Below are 20,807 nucleotides of genomic sequence, written 5' to 3'. Positions count from 1 at the left end.
CCAGTCCTGCGTCATCCTCACAATCATTGCTATGATATTTTACTTAGACATATTAAAAGCCAGTGCCTACAGAGAGTGCCAAATCCTTGAAGGAATAGTCAGGTAATGCATGTAAAAAGCACTCAAAAAGAATTTCCACATTGTTCCTTAAAAGTAATCATTTTCTCCTGAAGAAAAACCAAATGAAATAAAGTTCTTCATATAAAATAAAAATATAACCAAGTCCCACGAACTTTTTAAAAAATATGCATACTAGAGTACGTTTCATGTGTTTGACTTCAAGCTTCACTCTACTGCTGCATTTTCAGTAATCATCATTTGAACTTCAGGAACCTTCCTTGATTGGGTCACAAAGTATAACAACCAACCTTTCCTCACCTCACTCAACCCTTTTTGTGTTTCTTTTATATTATGTATCCCAAACACTGAGACCACTGAAGTCCAGATTTGTCATTGAATAGCAACAACGTCTTCCACAGATCAAGACAGCTTTGGAAAATCTGTGACTCTAGGAAAGCTGGGATGCTGGATTTAGCAAAACATGGTAATAATCCAAATTTCATTTGCAATTTTTGATTCTGTAAGTATTTATGTATATATATTTTTCCATGTGTGTATATAAAATATCAGAAAGATATGAACTGAAATGTTAATTGTAGTTATTTCTTGGAGTGGTAGATTTACCCGTGATTTTCTTTTCTCTGTCTTTTTTTTCTTTTTGGCAGGGATGGGGGTGGGTGGGTTGGTGTTCGGTTTCCAAAATTTTCTATATTAAGTAAGCTGAAAGATTGTTTTGCCAAAAGAAAAAAATACATTATATTCCATACATGTATTTTTTTTCCCTACCTCACCTCAAAAAAGGATTTGAGACACCTAACAGAAAAGCAATGAGTACAGAAAGATTTCTTTCAGAGTGAGGGAAATTAGAGATAAGAGCAAGAAACAAGAGTAGTAAAATCTGAATAAGTCAAAGGTCAAAGCTATTGGCCAGCGTGGATGCCCTCAAGTCCTAAGCATTGACTGGAGGAGTTCCTGGGACTCCACGGAAGGAAGATTCCTCTTTATTCCTCCCTACCTCACCCCCACCAGGCCTAATTAAATTTTGTTTAGAGAAAGATAATGAGAATATTTTCTGCATTCCCTGAACACACTCCCAGATGAGATGACGCAGTCCAGAATTGTACGTGATGAAGGAGGAGAAGCTAGCTGCAAATTAAATATAACCAATGAGGCACTCTCAATCGCTAAGCAACTGACCCACTGCTCTTGGGATAAGTTGTCTGTGTGTGCAAGAGTTCAGTAGCACCAACAGGGTATTGTATTAACTTTCTAGAAATGCACCTCTGTGTGCAATTCATTAAGAACACCCCATGAAGACACTTGATCCATGACAAGAGCAAGCCCTGGGAGCCTCTGGGGTTCTATCAAGGTAAAGCCATGCCCCCCTCAGGAGAGGCCTGGTGGCACAGTGCTTACCATAAGCTGTCATGACACCAGCGTATGGCCCATCCACCACGTTCCTGTTTTCATCCGCCAGCGTCTTGATGTACCTTTTGCTGAGGTCCAGGATCTGCTCACACAGCATGGAGCTGCTCTCAGGCTGAGTTCGCTGCTGGATGGTAAAATGCAGGAGCATCATACCCCAAATGAAGCCAAAAGTCACCAGGAAAAACCCCAGCTTCTGAGATGACAGCTTCCAAGGAGTAAAGAGAGCCATTGCTCTCAGGCAACTTCACCAGCCCAGGTCTCTCAAAGCACAGAAGGTAGACACAAATTCATGGTGCAGGCAAGTCTGTCAGTCTCACTCAGGCTCCTGCGTCAGTGAAGGCCCTTTCATCAGTTCCATTCTGCTGTGAAAAAAGAGGAAAATTAGCAATGTGGTCATGAGAAAAACAAGAGCAATAAACCAGAAAGCCATGTTTTCACTTGAATAGCTCCAAAGTATGAACCCCCCCCCTTTTTTTATTTGCTTATTCAATATTTTATAGTATGATTCAGGATCTGCAAGCCAAGAGGGGATATCTTTCTAGGCGGCAAGAAGCTGTGCAAATACGGAGGGGAAATGCATGTCTGAGTGTGTGAACAGGTGTAACACGGCTGTTCCAGTCTGGACCAAGTTCAAAACAGGAAGCTTGTTTTGCAAGGTAAACAGAAGAGTTGTTACTGAATGTCAGCAAAAACCCAAGCAGAGGGTAGAGCTGGATCACCATCAGGTACTTTGTGTATCTGTAACTTGAGCTTACAAAGTCATTCTGTGCTTCTGTAAGAACAGGCGCGTGCACCTGGACAGGGGAGCAGGGAAGTGATGCTCTCTCAGGGGTCATTAGCCAAGTAAGAGGGGAAGAGACCCCATATCATTTAGGCATGGCAGGCTATCATTATCAGAGAGGAGTTGAATCTCTTACGGCTGCAGGTGGCCCGTGCACCACTGGACAGATATGCCAAAGGCACCCAGTCAGGGGGACATACAGGTTTTGATCACTTAGAAGTGAGGATGGCAAGACTTTGGCTCACTTACTTTGGACACATTCTCAGGAAAGACCAATCGCTAGAAAAGGAAATCATGGTTAGTAAAATAGAGGGTTGGCGAAAACGAGGAAACCCTACATGAGATGGACTGACACAACAGACTTAACAAAAGACTCAAACATACCAACCATCATGAAGATAGCACAGGACCAGCCAACGTTTCCTTCTGTTACATGTAAGGTTGCCATGAGTCAGGCTTGACCTGAGGAAATTTACAGTAACCCAGTCAGCAGTCTTTCTGTTCCATCAGCAGGTTAAAGCTGCACTTCCCTGCTCACTCGCTCATTGCCACACAGGAAACGTGAAGCAGGTGGCAGTCGGCTTCTCTGAGGTTCTCACTTTCACTCCTACCCTGGGCAAAATGTGTACTTAGGTGGCACAGTGCCAAAATTAAGGTGGCCAGACCCTCTCTGATACCAGCACAGACTTACCCAAGGTCCTAAATCCTGGCTTCCCAACAAGTGGGGCCCCAGCATAGGTTGCAAATGGGCTACATGAAAGGCAAGATATCCACCCCTTCAGCAGAGCCCTGTGCTCAAGGACAAGCCACCTCACAAGTGGTATCATCTTCTAAGTAAGGCAGAAGAACGGCTGGGCAATGATTTCCTACAGGGGACTAACCCAGGCGTATTTCAGAGTGTGCACACATTTCAGTTCAAAGAACTCTTCCTCCCCAGCAGCCTAGGAGGAACTGAGAGCACATCTTGAGCAACTGGCTTTCAGAGTCTTCCGTGCAGTGGAAATGTAGTTGTCGGTCTCACTCACCGTCTGCCCCTCACATATCAGCACAGATATGAGTAGCTGGTAGTACCACTACTAATAATTAATAGCAAATAATAAATAAATACTAGTTATGTTCCAGGCAAGGGCAGTGGTGCTTCAGTAGTAGAACTCTCTCTCACCCTCCATGTGGGCGACCCGAGTTTGATTCCTGGCCAATGCACTACACACGTCTGTCACTGGAGGTTGGAGTACTGCTATGATGCTGAACAGGTTTCAGTGGAGCTTTCAGACTAAGATGAACTAGAAGAAAGCCCTGGCGATCTGCTTCCAAAAATTAGCCACCGACAACCCTATGGATCCCAACAGTCTGATCCGCAACTGATCGATCATAGGGATGGCACAGGTACGGGCAGCGTTTCATTCTGTTGTGCATGGGGCCACCATGCATCAGGGGCCAACTTGACGGCAGCTAATAACAACAAAATGTTGCAAGCATTGTTCTAACTGTGTTTTGTCTTAGCTCACTGAATCCTCCTAAGAGTACTATATGGTAAGAACTATTAATATTATGCCCAGTTTACAGATGAGAACACAAAGGCAGAGTAACTTGGCAAAGGTGAACCAGCTCTTATGGGGCAAAGGGGGGAGAGCCCAGGGTTCATTAAACCACATTGTCCTTCCCCTCACCACCCTGCTCCCACCAGCCTGTTTATATATGACCAGAATGATTCATTCATGTTTAAAAGGTTGTGAAAAGCAACAAAGAAGAATATGCGACAGATGTTTTATGGTCCACAGAGCCTAAAGTATTTATTTTCTGGCCCTTTATATGAAGGAACCCTAGTGGCGCAGTGTTTAAGCCCAGAAGAACTAGATGGTGCCCAGCTACCACCACTGCCTGCTCTGACAGGGATCATGATACAAGGTCCCAGACAAAGCAGGAGAAAAATGTAGAATAAAATTCAAATTCACACCAAAACAGACCAGACTTAGTGGTCTGACAGAGACTGGAGGAATTGCCAAGACTATCGCTACTGGACACCCTGCGAACTCAGAACCGAAGCCACTCCCGAAGTCCACCTTTCAGCCAAAGATTAGGCAGGCCTATAAAACAAACAATAACACATGTAAGGAACATGCTTCTTAGTTCAATCAAGTATATGAGACCAAATGGGCAACACCTGCCCAAAAGCAAAGATGAGGGCAGGAAGGGACAAGAAAACTAGACGAATGGATACAGGGAACTCAGTGCGGAAAGAGGGAGAGTGCTGACCCTTGTAGGGATTGTAACCAATGTCAGAAAACAATTTGTGCATAAATTTTTGAATGAGAAACTAATCTGTGCTGTAAACTTTCACCTAAAGCATATTAAAGGAGCCCTAGTGGCACAGTGGTTAAAGTGTTCCGCTGCTAATCAAAGAGTCGGCAATTCAAACCCACCAGTTGCTCCGTGGGAGAAAGATGTGGCAGTTTGCTTCCTTAAGTCTAAAATGACTCATAGCAACCCTATAGGATAGAGCAGAACTGCCCAATAGCGTTTCCAAGGAGTGGCTAGTGGATTCGAACTGTCAGCCTTTTGGTTAGCAGCCGAGCTCTTAACCACTTCACCACCAGGGCCTTGGGAATCCTATGGGGCAATTCCATCCTGATGGCAGGTTTTTTTTTAAAGCACAGTAAAATTTTAAAAAAAAGAGACGTCAGCTATGGTTGCAGGACCTGCGTCCAGATGACTTGCTCCCATGGCTGGCAAGATGGTGCTGGCTACTGGCAGGAGGACTCAGTTCCTTGCCTTGTGAACTTCTCCTCCAGTCGGCTTGAGTGTCCTTACAACATGGCGCCCAGCTTCCACCATGGTTAGTGATTTAAGAGAGAGCGAGGCAGAAATCACAATGTCTTTTATGAACTAGCCTCGAAAGTCACGCTCTGTCACTTCTATAGTATTCTACTGGTTACACAGGCCAGCCATGATTCAATGTGGAAGGAGACTACACAGCAGTATAAATAGCAGCAAGCAAGGATCATTGGGGGTATTCTTTGGGAATGACTACAAACTCATAAAACATCCTTTTAAACTACTGAACAGAGTATTTAACATTCGGGGAAGAAGTATTTCCATCTGATTTATTCACCACGATTCAGAGCTACTCCAAAGGACAAGGCAGAAATACTTGACATATATCTGCAGAACCAAGAGGACTCACCAAAATGCTCTCTCTCCTTGAGAACAAAGAGAGACTATCTCCTCCAAAGACACATATCAACTCCTCTTAGGGCCATAAGAAGCAAACTTCTGGTACTTTTATCCTAGCCCTTTTGTGTCTTACGTGAGTCCTTGATGGCTCAAACCCACTAAGGTCATCCTGAAAACACCCTTCTATATGATCAAGAACTGTTAAGAATGATTTTTAAACATTTTTTAAACTGAGGTGAAATTTACATAATATGAATAATTTTAAGTGTATAATTTAGTAGAATTTAGTACATTCTCAATGTTGTGCAACCATCACTTCTATCTACTTGCAAATTTCATCTTCCCCCAAAGAGACCCCATACCCATTAAGCAGTCACTCCTCATTCTCCCCTCCTCTAGCCTCTGACAACCACTAAGTCCACTTTCTGTCTTTATGAATTTACCTATTTTGGATATTTAATATAAATGGAATCATACAATTAGCAAAAAAAAGATTTATAGCCTTGGAAATCCTATGGGGCAGTTCTACTCTGTCCTATAGGGTCGCTACAAGTTGGAATCAACTCGACGGCAGTGGGTTTGGTTTTGAGGTTTTTTTTTTTTTTGACCCTTTATAGAAAAAGTCTGCGAATCCCTGAATTCTAGGTCAGTGGTTCTCAAAGTGTGGTCCCTTCATCAGCAGCAACAGTAACACCAGTTAGAAATATACATCCCTGGGCCTCTAACCAGACCTACTGAATCAGTAGCTCTGGGCGTGAGCCCGGCAACCTGTGTTTACAAGCCCCCAGGTGACTATGGTGCTCAATGAAGTTTGAGGGCCCTGATCCAGGCCAACTGACCCCAGGTCCACATACATCAGCACGATGCTGTACCACCACTGCCAATGCAATTTGGCTCCAGTTACTTCTTGTACTACTTTCTAACAGGAGTTCCTCTAGCCCGTCCGCCCCTCCTCACCCAAGTCTGCTCATCGCCATAAACCCTGCGTACCTTCTTCAGGGTCTCCGATCTTCACACAAGCTGTTGCTCCCACCTGGCAGGCCCTCCCCCCATTATGCTACTCTCCAAGTGCTAACTTCATCCCACTCTTTAGACCACCTTTCTTTCCTACTGCTCCCCTCCTCGTCTGAAGTCCTAAAACACTTGTCTGTCTACCTTGGCTTGTTGATGAGTTTCTGTGTGGGATCCTGTGACACATTTCAGGGACTCCTGCATACCTGCTCAGAGAAAGACATTGACCACAAGGACACAATAAAATATCTGCTGACAAAGGGAACTTGTCATCTGAGACACTACAGCTCTTTATACAGCCCGTCTAAATGCTGGCCTCTTGATGGCAGCTACCTTCTTTCCTTCCTCCATTCACCGGACACTTTGAAAGCCACCCCGTTAACTGCTTCCCTAGAACTGGTGCTGCCCCTAGTTCTGCAGGAAGTGGTTGCCTTCATTATGCCTCCTAACGAAATACCCCAAGCTTCCTTTTTTTACAATCCACACTTATTAGTCAATTTTACCCCAGAGCTGAAGGGATTTTCTCAGGGCAAGTAAAGGAGGTGCTATACCAAGAAAGATAGTCTTCTGATGATTTTCTTTTACTATTTTAGGACAAAGCCCCAAAAAGCCAACAGGAATTACCTGTTAACTTTCAGAGAGGAAGCCCCACTCTACCTCCTCAGTTAACCCAAGTGAAGAGGCTGCTGAAGGCTGCAGAGTTGAAGCAAAGGAAAGGCCAAGGCCAGGAACTGACCAAGCTTCATTAGAAGGTGAAGCAGTTCTCTGCCTTTGCCTGGGGAACCACCTAGGTATTGCATTCCACGGGCTGAAGAGCTACCAAGAAACCCAGCCTAGGTCCCATTATTCCAGCTCAGAGACATGTAAATTTGGAGCCAAAATCCCTAGCTATAAGGAGTACAGAGCACAGTTCTGATTACTGAGGGTTCAGATTTTAAGTGACTATACAACTGCCGGGAATGTTCTCTTCCTCCAGTGGAATTTATAATTTGAAACAACAGAAATTTTATCAGCATACACACAGCAAACACAGAGAATTAAATTAGAATTCACCACTATAATTCCTATTAAGAAGTTAGAATTTTAAGTATTTTTCAAAAGCATCATATCTTATCCCTATCAAGATAAGATAGGGCTACTGTGGTGGCTTGTGTGTTGCTATGATATTGGAAGATATGCCATCGGTGGTATTTCAAATATCAGCTGGGTCATTCATGGTAAACAGGTTTCACCGGAGCTTCAGGACCCAGAGAGACTAGAAAGAAAGGCCTGGGGATCTACTTCCGGTAATTAGCCAATGAAAACCCTATGGATCACAGAATATTATCCAACACGTTGACTTGCTTACTTTGGACATGTCATCAGGAAGGACTGCTGGATTAGGGCATCATGTTTGGTAAAGTGGAGGGCCAGCAAAGGGAAGGAAACTCTCCATGAGATGGACTGACACAATGTCCACAACAATGGACTCAAACATACCAGTGATTATGAGGATGGTGCAGGACAAGGCAAAGTTTCATTCTGTTATATGTAGGTGGCCATGAGTTGAAGCCAACTCAACAGCAGCTAATAACAAATGATGAGAATAGAGGACAGCAGTCCTCATCAAAGGATCTTGATGGTAAAAAAGGGGCTTAATGATAATTATCAGTAATGGCCACACAATTAATAGGCCCCAGACATTTAGTGCATGAAAAGCTGTGGATCGGGCTAAGAATCTGCCTGCCTCCAGAACACCTGGATTGTCTAGCAAAGTGGAGCTCATGGGCACAAAAAGGACTATACAGTATATTATCAGAAGGTCTTATTGCCAGTCAGAATAATAATAGCCCAGGGGGGCATGACTTTACTGATCCACCTCCAGAACAAAGTCTGAAGGAAGTCTGTTTGCAGTGAGCTAGGGTCCATCACTGCCACTAACTACCCTAACATGAATCCCCTCTAACCCTGTACTTCCTGTAAGAGGATCATTCACTTCCTTCCCACTCACTCCTCAACACAAGAAAATATGGCTTCCATCTTTCCAAAGGCCATCAAAGATCTCTGGTAAGGAAATTTGTCAGTTCTCTCAATGTAAGAAACAAAAGCACATGAAAAGATGCTCATAATCGTTAGTCAGCAAGGAAGTGCAATTCAAAACAACAATGAGATACCATCTCATATCCACTCTGCTGCCGTCAAGTCTACTCAGACTCGTACTGAATCTACAGGGCAGGGCGGAACTTCCCCATAGGCTTTCCAAGGCTGTAATCTTTACGGAAGTAGACTGACACATCTTTCTTCGGAGAGCGGCTGGTGAGTTCGAACTGCCAGTCTTTAGGTTAGCAGCGGAGCACTTAAACCACTGCGCCACGAGGGCTCCTCTCACACCCCCTAGGATGGCTATAATTTTTAAAAAGATAGATAATAACAAGTATTGACAAGGATATGGAGAAATTGGAACCCTCATACACTGCTGATAGGAATGTTAAATGCTGCAGCCGCTCTGGAAAATAGTTTGGCAGTTTGTCAAACAACTAGTTAAACATAATAGTTATTATATGACTCAGCAACTCCACTCCTATGAATATTCAAAAAACAAAAAATTAATACATATGTCCACACAAAAATTCGAAAGTTCATAGCCACATTATTATTCATAATAGTCAAATGTCCATCAACAGATGAATGGATAAACAAAATGTAATAAATCTGTACAATGAAATATTATTCAGCAATAAAAAGAAATGGGGTACTGACACATGCTACAACATGGATGAATCTTGAAAATGTTATGCTAAGTGAAAGAAACTAATCACGAAGGACCACATATTGTATGATTTCATTCATATAACATGTCCAGAATAGGCAAATATATACAAATATAGAGACAGAAAATAGATTAGTGATTGCCTACAGCTGAGGGAAATGCTGAATTGAGGATGAAGGCTAAAAGATGCAGAGTTTCTTTTTAGGATAATCATAACGATAAAGGTTAGTGGTTCGAACCCAACCAATCTGCTTCTATAAAGATTACAGCCAAGAAAACGCTATGGAGCAATTCTACTCTGTAACAAATGGGTTCAGAGTCGACTCAGCAATGGGTTTGGGTTTGTTTGTGTTTTTCTGTTTGTTTGTTTGTTTGTTCAGCCATTACTTTTTTACTCAGGATGAATCTGAGCTTCCTCTACTCAGCAACCAAAATATAGTAGCAAAATAAACTGGGTGCTAACCTTGAAATGATGGCACGTCCTCTTATCAAACTCTCGAGTCTGTGCCCAACAAAGTTGCTCATTGGCCTTAATGATCAACTTTAAAAGGAAATATGATAAACTGAAATGTATAAAAATGCCTTTATACAGACTGGGATACTACATAAGATTTTGCTTAGGAAAATAATGACCAACAGCAAACCCTCAATTTACAGAGAACGGCACCAAGGCCCAGAAACCATTACATTTTCCAGCTAGATTCAGAACTGAACCAGTACCCAAGTCCACTCAAGGCCAGGTCCTGCCTTCTACACACCACATGGTCTCCACCAAACCAAGTGGAGTCTACCAGCCACCTGCAGAAACTCAGAATGGAAAAGACCTCCAAATGAAATGCAAACCAGGACCCACTGTCAAATGATGTTAAGAAGTCATGAGAATCTAATGCAATGTCCTACCAACCTCATAACCCTGGAGGATCAACAGATGATAGGAAGAAAAATACATCTATGGAATTGTTGGTATAAGGAAAACAGATGGACTTGGGGGAAATTCTTGCTCTAAATATAATTATCTTCTGTTGTTGAAAGGAGAAGCCAAGAAGGAGGGAGGGACAAGCTAAGCAGCTTTTCCTCCAAAATAAGTCCAAATTTCTGGATGGTGCTCTGCGGTTGTTTACTCCCCTAGATGGCCTAGACATACAAGCTCAGTGCCACCAACTAGAAGTCAATCTTAGGGCCCACTCAGCTACCTACCACCTACCAGTTGCCACAGAGTCGATTCCAACTCACAGCGACCCCATGTGTGCAGAATAGAACTGCTCTGCAGGTTTTCAAGGCTGTGACCTTTTGGAAGCAGATCGCCAGGCTTGTCTTCCAAGGCGCCTCTCGGTGGGTTCGAACCTCCAATCTTTCAGTTAATTGTCAAGCGGTTAGCCATCTGCACCACCCAGGGACTCCTACCATAGGACCCACTTAGCAGCAGCTTCAAATCTTAAGCACAAACCCTTGACAGCTAAGACAACCACAAACTTTCTTCCTAGTCCAGGTAGGAAGTAGACTCGGGAACAACAGTGATGCTGGCCTGGAACAGGTAGGAACAGTGGCCCTTCTTTTTCACATTCATGACCTCCATCCTCTGGTGAACTCTAGTACTTTTTTTAAATATACATAAGCAGGAAAAACACATTCTAAGTGAAAACAGTCTGTTCCCTTTAGAACTGGCTAAACAAGTCTTATTTTGAGCTACTACCTGAAAGACATCAGCTAAAACAACACACCTTTGGCACACTTGCGGAGGATTTTTGACACCTAGGTTTTAAATAGCCTAGTCCCTTTTACTTCAGAAATAATTAAACCACAATGACACCCAGTAGTTTCACTTATTATGGGACATTTGCATTCTTGATGTGGGCAAGGAAAAGCAAACCTCCAACCCCACCCACATGAGAGGATATCTGTCCTTTGAATGTAGCCCAAGGCTCCATATGTGGCATCAACAGCAGAACAGATTTTCTAACACTGTAACATGAGTCTGTCTCCAGAATATGCACCCCTTCTTGTCCTTCTATTCCTTTCTCCCCCATTCCCACCCCCAACCACCATCTGACCATGTTCCTTCATGGCTCTTTCCACTAGAGGGCAGAGAGGAAGCCAAAACGGTTGGAAATGAACGTGCGACGATTTTATTCTTAGACTCGGGTGTGTGCATCACTGGCAGGTGGACAAAGGGGAAAGAGGACAAAGGAGTGAGAAGGAAGCTGTTGCTGCTGGATCAGATAAGATTTTCACATGTTCTGTGAGCTTCATTCACCAGGCCCATAGGTTATTCACATTTGACAGTATTTTCCATCAACAACAAATGAAACCCACAGCAACCCTCAGAATTCCAAAAACATTTACTAAACCAAATCAAAACCGAAAAAAAAAAAAAAAAAAAAATGGCTCCCTGAAAAATGAAATAAATCCCTTTAACTCAAAGTTTCTCAACGTTGACACAACTGACATTTTGAGCTGGGTGATTCTTTGTGGTGGGGGACTATCTTATGCATTGTAGGATTAGCAGCATACCTGGCCTCATACACTAGATGCCACTAGCACTCCCTCCCCCTAACTGCAACAATCAAGAATGTCAACAGACACTGTCAAATGTTCCCTGGAAGATAAAAGTGTCCCCAGTTGAGAATCACTGCCTCAACCAAACAGCAGGCCCTTTCCAATTCTGTAGGAAGAAGTTCAAAGAACGTCAGGCATTAGGACTAGATTGCATCGCAAAGGAGAAGCAAAACAAGGTCAAATCAGAAGTCTATCACCACCTCAGGGGACCAGCAGGCACAGAGCTCCATGTTAAGGCTGTGAAGGCCACAGAAGAACGTTCTTGTCTTGTATCATCAAGTCAATTCCTACTCATGGTGACCCCATGTGTTACAGAGTAGAACTGCTCCATAGGGTTTTCTTGGCTGTGATTTTGAGGGAAGTAGATCTCCAGCCCTTTCTTCCATGGTGCCTCTGGGTAGGTTCAAACCACCACCTTTCAGTTACCAGTCAAGCACCAGCCATTTGCATCATTTATTTCCCAATGCTGTCTCAAGCTGACTGATACATGAGTCTCAATTTCTTCCATATCCTTCAGTGCCACAACTGTCTTGGCACCAGCCAAAGAGTTTATTCCTAGGCTGTCCATACCACCATTTATTAATTAGTATCTGGCAATGGGGCTCTGCTCACAAAGATCCCAGTCTATAAAGAAACGGGCACAGAGATGAGGCTTTGAGAAGACCAAACCTGGATGATACTTCATCAGTCAGTCTTAAAAAAGCAGGACTGCCATCTGACTTCCAGCCAAGGAAAGCGTAACAGACATTCTGATAGCCGATAATGACTCTCTAAGAAGAAAAAAGGAACAGGCTGTGAACACATCACACAGTGTATAAATGTGTTAGGTAAGTCTACTCAATGTTGAACAAAAACTCTCAAAAGATTCACTTCCACTCAGAGGCAAAGGGTAGTAAAACCACAAAAGAATTTTAGAGTAAGTATGAAATGAGTCTGTGTTGTTGAGGAACAGACTTCTGGCCACTCCCTACATCTAGACAATACCCATGAAGGCAACAGGCCCAAAATGGCCTGAGTATCCAGGCAGTGGTGATTAGGCGGAGCCCTGGTCGCATACTGGTTAAGCGTTCAGCTGCTAATCAAAAGGTTCAAATCCACCAGCCGCTCCTTGGAAACCCTATGGGGCAGTTCTACTCTGTCCTATAGGGTTGCTATGAGTCAGAATCCACTTGACGGCAATGGGTTTGGTGTTTTGGTGGTTCAGTGGTAGAATTCTCATCTTCCATGCAAGAGGCCTGGCTTGATTCCTGGCCAATACACTTCAAGCACAGCCACCACCCATCTGTCAAGTGGAGGTTTGTGTGTTGCTATGATGTTGAAAAGGTTCCAGCGGGGCTTCTGTACTAGGAAGGAAAGCCCAGTGATCTACTTTCAAAAATCAGCCAATGAAAACCTATGGATCACAATGGTCCAATCTGCAACCGATCATGGGGATGGTGCAGAACCAGGCAGTGTTTCATTCCATTGCGCATGGGGTCGCCATGAGTTGGGGGCCATCTACACAGTGGCTAACAACAACAACGATAAAGAAGACAGTAGTCAAAAAGATTATAAAAATGATTCCATAAAAGTGGGGCAATATCCTCACAATAAAGCTCATTATTCAACAAGCACCCACTGAATCCTAGAGCCCCATCACCCCCAATCCTCCACCTGGGGGGAAGAGAAGCTGGGTGTGGGACTGCCCCTGAGTGTCCACTGTGTGCACAAATTGGACAGCTGGTCAAGCACTAGATTTGAGAAAGACCATCAGGTTAATTTAAAAAACAATAACAAAACAAAAAAATAATAGCTAATGAGTGAGGAGAGGCACAATAGCGCAGGCATGCATGCATGCACGCACGCACGCGCCCCCCCCCCCACAGTCTGAAGTGTCCACTCAGAGGCCTATCAAATTTAAATCTTATAATGAATTTCTCCATGTTTCTAAAATGAGGGTAAGAGAATCCACATGGAGCACACAGCCCCAAGCTTTGGCAGGCCCTGGGTTACAAAGTGCTCCAGGTCTGAATTTTCTTAGGGAAGAACTCAGTGTTCAGATGCTGGTTGATAGGCTTAATTGTCTCCCAGTTTATAAACCAAGGTCAACTCTCCAAAATACTACAAAAATCTTGGATCAGCCTACAGGGGACCTGGTCACAAGCCTTCATATTGAACAAACGATGAATTGGCTCAAATTGAAACGGAGCCTCTCAGAATGCCCTCAAAGTTAAGGACTGCCTAAACCAGGGCTTCTCCACCTGAGATGCACTTAATCATTCTGAGTGCTTTTTTAAAAAAATATACATTAGGACAGTGAAACTCTTCTGTATGAATGGTGGACAAATGACATTATGCACCTGTCAAACACAAAGAGTGAACCCTACTGTAAACTATGAACTTAATAATTATGTGTCAATATTGGCTTATCAATGGTAACAAATGCGCAACACTAATGCAAGATGTTCCTAACAGGAGAAACAGTATCGGGGAGAGGGGGTATATGAGAACTCTCTGTACTTCTTGCGCAGTCTTTCTGTAAACCTAAAGCTGCTCTTTAAAAAAATCTATTTAAAAAATTAAATTCAGACTTAAACACAATATATAGATGCCCAGGCCTTACCTCTCAAAATTCTGATTTACTTCATTTGAGGTATGGCCCAAGCAGGGGTTTTTCTTTTTTTTTTTTAAGCTCCCTAGGTGATTTTAATATGCAGCCAGGTATGAGAACTATGATATTCTTGGGAAAATGTTCCTTTTATCACCTCTATGAGTCCTATACAGTGGGACCCAAAATGTAGATCTGCTGCAGGCTTACTAGACAATCCACCGGTGAGGTATGCTGGCTTTCTCCTTAAAGGATCACAAGCTGGTCTTCTCAGGCTCACGCTCTACCCAGGAGCCAGCCTTTCAGGAACAGCTGGTCCACCAAAGGCCCCGTTATATCACCACTGCATTGTGGAGGAACTTGTTGAGAATAATGCTGGATCTTTACGACTTTTATTAACTTCTCCTTGGCATTTATCTCCTATGATGAGTAATTATCTGCAGTTAAACTAATGGTCTCAACTTGTACCAATGCTTTTAGTAACCCACACCTCTATTAACTTCCTACTCAAAGTCTGGTCTGTGGACTGGCAGCATCGAGATCAGCTGGTAGGTTATCAGAAATGCAGAATGTCAGGCCCAAGCCCAGGTCAACTGAATCACAATGGGCGTTTTTAACAAGATCTCCAATTTATCTGCTTGCACATTAAAGTTTGAGAAGCACTGCTATTAATCCACGAGAGTAAAAACAGGGGTCAGGTCAGGTGCTAATTTCCAGTGGAGGATAAAGGAGTATATGGCACAATTCTCCTTTTCAGAATGGGTACAGAATTTAATGATTTGGTATTATTTTTCGTCCTACTGACAATAGAAAGCTGAGAACTGTATGTGCAGATGGCATGGTTTTATCACTGTGAACTAGAAATGCCTGTCACAAGACAACTGGTCTTGCTTTCTAATTGCTGGCAAAAAAGGCAGGTTTTGGAGCCATTATGCTAAAATCAGAATCACAATTTGGATACATGTCTTCCAGCTTTTAAGCCTGATAATAGTAAATACTTGGGTGGCTCAAACAGTTAAGCACTGGGCTACTAACTGAAAGCTTGGCAGTTTGAGACCACCCTCAGAAGAAAGGCCTGGTGATCTATTCTGAACGATCACAGCCATTGAAAACCCTATAGAGCACAGTTCTACTCTGACATGCATGGGGTTGCCATGAGTCAGAATCGACTTGATGACAACTGATTAGAGTAAATCCCTCCATACAGCAAATACCTTATGCAGGTACCTAGCACATACTCTGTGCTACTCAAAGTTAGACATCATAGGGAATTTACTGAGTTTTTCTGTTGTTGCTATTGTTCTACAATTGCTAAATTGTTCACTTAGAACTCCTGCCTTCACAGTCAACAAAAACTTTCTCAGTTGACTCCAAAGTAGACCAGCCTTCAACTGAGGAAAGCATCTCATCAGGTGCCTTAATTTTGCATAAAAGAATGTCACAGAAATGGCTCTAGTTCCAGTATTTACCAGGGCATATCATCTTGACTTCGTGGCCACTGGAAAGCCTTTCAAAGCTTAGCTGAAAGAAACTATACTTATGAAGTATGTCTCAAGGGATACACAACCCATTCATTCCTCTAGATTAGTTTGGCCCAACCTTTTGTGACCAATGAGCTTCTTTAACATAACATATAATCAGTCTCCCTCTCTCTCGCACCACACACACACACACACACACACACACACACACACACACCACTACACCCCCACCCCCCTTGGGAATTTTTTAATTATTTCTTAATTTTTATATGAAAAATTTGTGGTGATAAAGTTAAAACATATTTCATGTTTGAAACAAGACCACGAAAGTATATGAAGCTGATCTATTTTAATACCATCTTTGTTAATGCTTAAAATGTCTAATGGCAAATTACCTTTGGCCCATTTGATTGATTTAATTATGTAAGAAAAAAGTATCCTTTGTCAATAAAATCAACTCCAAAATTGCGTATTTATTAGTATACATAAAACTAGTTAGCAATCCAGTACTGAATACCAGACGGTACTCAAAACCAGACAGCAATCTGATTAGCTGCCACTGCATCAAAAATAGATTTAAAAAAAAAAACAAAAAAAAAACCTTCCCAATGTCTGGATTTCTTACATCTGAATTTAAAAACAGAAAAAAATTAAGTGGTTACCGGAGGACTCCATATTTCCTCTAGACATGTTTGCATACAGAACATGTGCTCCATTTCCTAGGAAGAAACCCCCAGAGGAGGACAATGCCTTCACTGGAGCCCTCATGCTTCTGCTGGGGAAGGAATCAATGATAGCACCTCAGCTTGGTAGGACTGTGGGTTTCCTGCCCTCAGGAGGTGCACACTCCAAGGTTCCAGTTCCCCTGGGTTAACCTGGCAGGACTCTCCTACCCAGAGGGAGCCCCTGGGTGGTGCAAAGGGAAAACATGCTCAGCTGCTACAAAAAGGTTGGAGGTTCCAGTCCACTCTGGTGATCTACTTCCAAAAAATTAGCCATTAAAAACCCTATGGAGCATGGTTCTACTATGACACACATGGGGTTGCTCTGAGGCAGAAGTGACTCAGTGGCAACTGGTACCAGTTCCTACCCAGCAGAACTCAACCAGAGCTGCCTGGCCATCACTTACGTGGGCCTGTGGATACAAGACAGGGTGGATGAAGAAGCCTTATTTTGGCATTGTACTCAGCCACGTTTCCCAACCCAACTTGACACTATTAAAGCTAGTATTGTATTTTAATCTTTGCCTGGCTTCTTTTGTCAATTTCCTCAAGTTCAGAGCCCAGAAGGTTGGAAGGATGTGATTAACTGGCATCTCCAAAACCCCATACATTTATTTTTATAATTCTTCTGTCTTGTTTCTAAATATCAGGATAAGACAGGTGGATTCCAGAAGCTATCTGAACCATTTATCCACAAATAACATATGGCAGGTGTAGGAATCTTTAGTCCTAATAAATTAAAACACAAAATGACAACAGTCAAAACATTTTCTTTTTCCAAATATTGGCTTTTAAAATACTACAAGGTATGCCAAAATAATTTTGATCAGATCAAGGCAACTTCTAGCCAGAGGGAAGATAATCTGGAGGAAAATCGGCAGAATGATCAATATAATCCTCAATAATCTATATTTCAACCTAAATGTTACTAATGCATCCTGTCTTTAACCAACAGTCCATTAAGAATATAAATAAGTAATTGCATTATAACATATAATGGTCAAAAACCTCCCAGTTGCTAGTGCAGAGCATTCTCCTGTCGCTCACCACCTCTCTCATTCTCTTGATAGATACTGGTAGGCTTCCAAACACTTCCATTTTAAAGGGGTTGGGGTCATAGATATAAATACGTACTTTCTTTAATGGCTTTCACATTACACATGGTAAAACCGGCATCAGCGCCATTCAGAACGTAAGCTCAGAGCACTCTCAAGAAACACTGAGTTGGGGTAGGGGGCTGAGAACCAACAGATGGGAACCACCGCTCTAAATGTTGCAAAACAGATCCTTGGATTTGACCTGACCCTATACCTGGACCACACGTCTTGGAAGAAATCTCCAGCATGCTGTATATTTGACCTCAAATAGAAAGTAGTAAGAAAGGGGCCTGTGAAACATAACACTGGGTTTACTGTAAACATGTCAAGGGTTTTGCCCATTATATTTCATCTGCCCAGGAAGACCTGGAGGAGAAAGCTCTCTTTCATCTTAGCATCAAGATTATAAATCTGGGCACCAGAACAACAGGTTAGTTTTACTTGATTGACACAGAAGAATGTACTAACAGTGTTTCCCTCTTCACAGACCTGCTAAGAGAAGCTTAGAGCCAAAAGGACAGTCCACTTCTAGGAACTGAACTGGACTCCAGGGAATCTATTTGGTGTAAAAACCTCACTCCTGGTTTTTATTCTCCTATTCTTCTTCTCTCATCTTTATCTTTCTTAACTTTAAATATATTTGTATCTTTCTGTATTATAAGTTTTATGTATTTTATAACGTATTTTTACCTTGATGCATTATATGTATCATGTATTATTACTCATGGGGACCACATGTGTATCAAAGTAGAACTGTGCTCCATAAGGTTTTCAATGGCTAATTTTTCAGAAGTAGATCACCAAGCTTGTCTTCTGAGGCAGCTCTGGGTGGACTTGAACCACCAACCTTTCTGTTTGCAGCCGAGCTCGTTAACTGTTTACACCACCCAGGGGACCAGGTAGAATAACAGATTCCAAAAAAAAAAAAAAAGTTCATATCTTAATCTCCAAAACCTGTTATATTACATGGCAAAGGAAAATTAAGGTATCAGATGGAATTAAGGTTGCTGTGATGGTTAAGGCTGTGTGTCAATTTGGCTGAGCCATGACTCTTAGTGGTTTGGCAGTTTATGTAATGATGTAGTCTGGCAGTTATGTAATGATGTGATTTGCAGTGATCAGTCAATCCGTTCTAAGGGGAGTTTCCATGGGGATGTGACCTTCGTCCAATAGATACATGGACATTCTGGCAAAGCTTGCTTGCTTGCTCTGTATCCTACATTGGGGTCATCATCATCTGATCTCCGGTTCTTGGAACTTGATCTGGCTGCCTCCCTTACTGCCTGCGGATCTTGGGACTCATCTGCCTCTGCAGCCTGTGAGCCAGCAGCCTGCTGTCTTACCTGCTGATCTTGGACTCGTCAGCCTCTGCAGCCTGTGAGCCGGTGACCTGCCATCTGACCTGCCAATCTTGGGTTGGTCAGCCCCAGCAGCTATGTGAGTCAGGAGAACGCTCCAGCCTTATGCCTGACCCATGGACTTGGGATTTGTCAGCCTCTACAACTACATGAGTCATTTTCTTGAAATAAATTTACATCTCTCTCTCTCTGTCTGTATATATTATATACATATATATACACTTCATTGGTTTTCCTTCTCTAGAAAACCGAGCCTAAAATAGTTGCTAATCTGCTGACCTAAAAATGGAGCGATTATCCTGGATTATCTGGTGGGCTCAGTGTAAGCACAAGGTCCTTAAAAGTGGAAGAGGGAGACAAAAGAGTAGGTCTGAATGGTAACAGTCTTTCCTGAGGAACCCACAGACTATTTACTAAATTGTTGTTGTTAGGTGCTGTTGGGTCGATTCTGACTCACAGTGACCTGTCTTGGTTATCTAGTGCTGCTATAACAGAAATACCACAAGTGGATGGTTTTAACAAAGAGAAATTTATTCTCTCACAGTCTAGTAGGCTACAAGTCCAAATTCAGGGTGTCAGCTCCGGGGAAGGCTTTCTCTGTCGACTCTGGAGGAAGGTCCGTGTCATCAATCTTCCCTTGGTCTAGGAGCTTCTCTGTACAGGAACCTCAGGTCCAAAGGACACGCTCTGCTCCCGGCACTGCTTTCTTGGTGACATGAGGTCCCCCTGTCTCTTTACTTGCTTCTCTCTTTTATACTCCAAAGAGATTGGCTTAAGATACTATCTAACCTTGTAGATCTCAATATAACTGCCACTAATCCATTTCATTACATCACAGTGATAGGATTTACAACACATAGGGAAATCACATCAGATGACAAAATGGCAGACAATCACACAATACTGGGAATCATGACCTAGCCAAGTTGACAGATATTTTTGAGGGACACAATTCAATCCATGACACGACCCTATGTATAACAGAAGGAAACACTGCCTGGTCCTGCATCATCCTATCAATTGTTGCTATTGTTGAGATATTCTTGCAGCCACTGTGTCAATCAGTCTCACTGAGGGTCTTCCTCTTTTTCACTGACCCTCTACATTACCAAGCATGATGTCCTTCTCCAGGGACTGGTCCCTCCTGATAACATGTCCAAAGTACGAAAGACGAAATGTCGTCATCCTCGCTTCTAAGGAGTATTCTGACTGTACTTCTTCCAAGACAGATTTGTTCGTTCTTCTGGCAGCCCATGGTACATTCAAAATTCTTCGCCAATACCATAAATCAAACACGTCAATTCTTCTTCAGTCTTCCTTATTCACTGTCTGGCTTTTACATGCATATGAGGTGACTGAAAATACTATGGCTTGGGTTGGGCACACTTTAGTCCTCAAAGTGGTATCTTTTGCTTTTTAACACTTTAAAGAGGTCTTTTGCAGCAGATCTGCCCAGTGCAATGCATCATTTTATTTCTTGACTGCTGCTTCCACGAGCATTGATTGTGGATCCAAGTAAAATGAAATCCCTGACAACTTTTCTCCGTTTATCATGATGCTGCTTATTGATCCAGTTGTGAGGATTTTTGCTTTTATGCTGACATGTAATCCATACTGAAGGCTATGGTCTTTGACCTTCATCAGTAAGTGCTTCAAGTGCTCTTCACTTTCAGCAAGCAAAGTTGTGTCATCTGTATAATGCAGGTTGTTAATGAGTCCTCCTCCAAATTTGATGCCCTGTTCTTTTTCATGCAGTCCAGCTTCTCGGATCATTTGCTCAGCATACAGATTGAATAGGTATGG

At 42.7% G+C, this 20,807-nt stretch overlaps 1 protein-coding gene across 7 annotated transcripts in view; it reads right to left on the bottom strand.

Moving 5' to 3' along the window:
* Positions 1-20,807, bottom strand: part of MGAT5 (alpha-1,6-mannosylglycoprotein 6-beta-N-acetylglucosaminyltransferase) — a 450,048-nt gene that overhangs the window by 269,075 nt on the left and 160,166 nt on the right. For 2 of the 7 annotated variants that reach the window (XM_023730183.1, XM_023730185.1), the window contains one exon: positions 1,477-1,850. In XM_023730183.1, the coding sequence (XP_023585951.1) occupies positions 1,477-1,717 (241 nt within the window). In that variant the 5' untranslated portion in view covers positions 1,718-1,850. Of the gene's footprint in view, positions 1-1,476; positions 2,174-2,653; positions 3,046-6,598; positions 7,784-20,807 lie in introns of those variants that run through there. The other 5 variants (XM_023730189.1, XM_023730186.1, XM_023730188.1 and 2 more) reach the window with 5 other exon arrangements.

The sequence above is a fragment of the Trichechus manatus genome, unplaced genomic scaffold (genome assembly GCF_000243295.1).
Source record: "Trichechus manatus latirostris isolate Lorelei unplaced genomic scaffold, TriManLat1.0 scaffold00033, whole genome shotgun sequence".
Classification (NCBI taxonomy): domain Eukaryota; kingdom Metazoa; phylum Chordata; class Mammalia; order Sirenia; family Trichechidae; genus Trichechus; species Trichechus manatus.
This window is presented reverse-complemented; position numbering and strand designations above follow the sequence as displayed.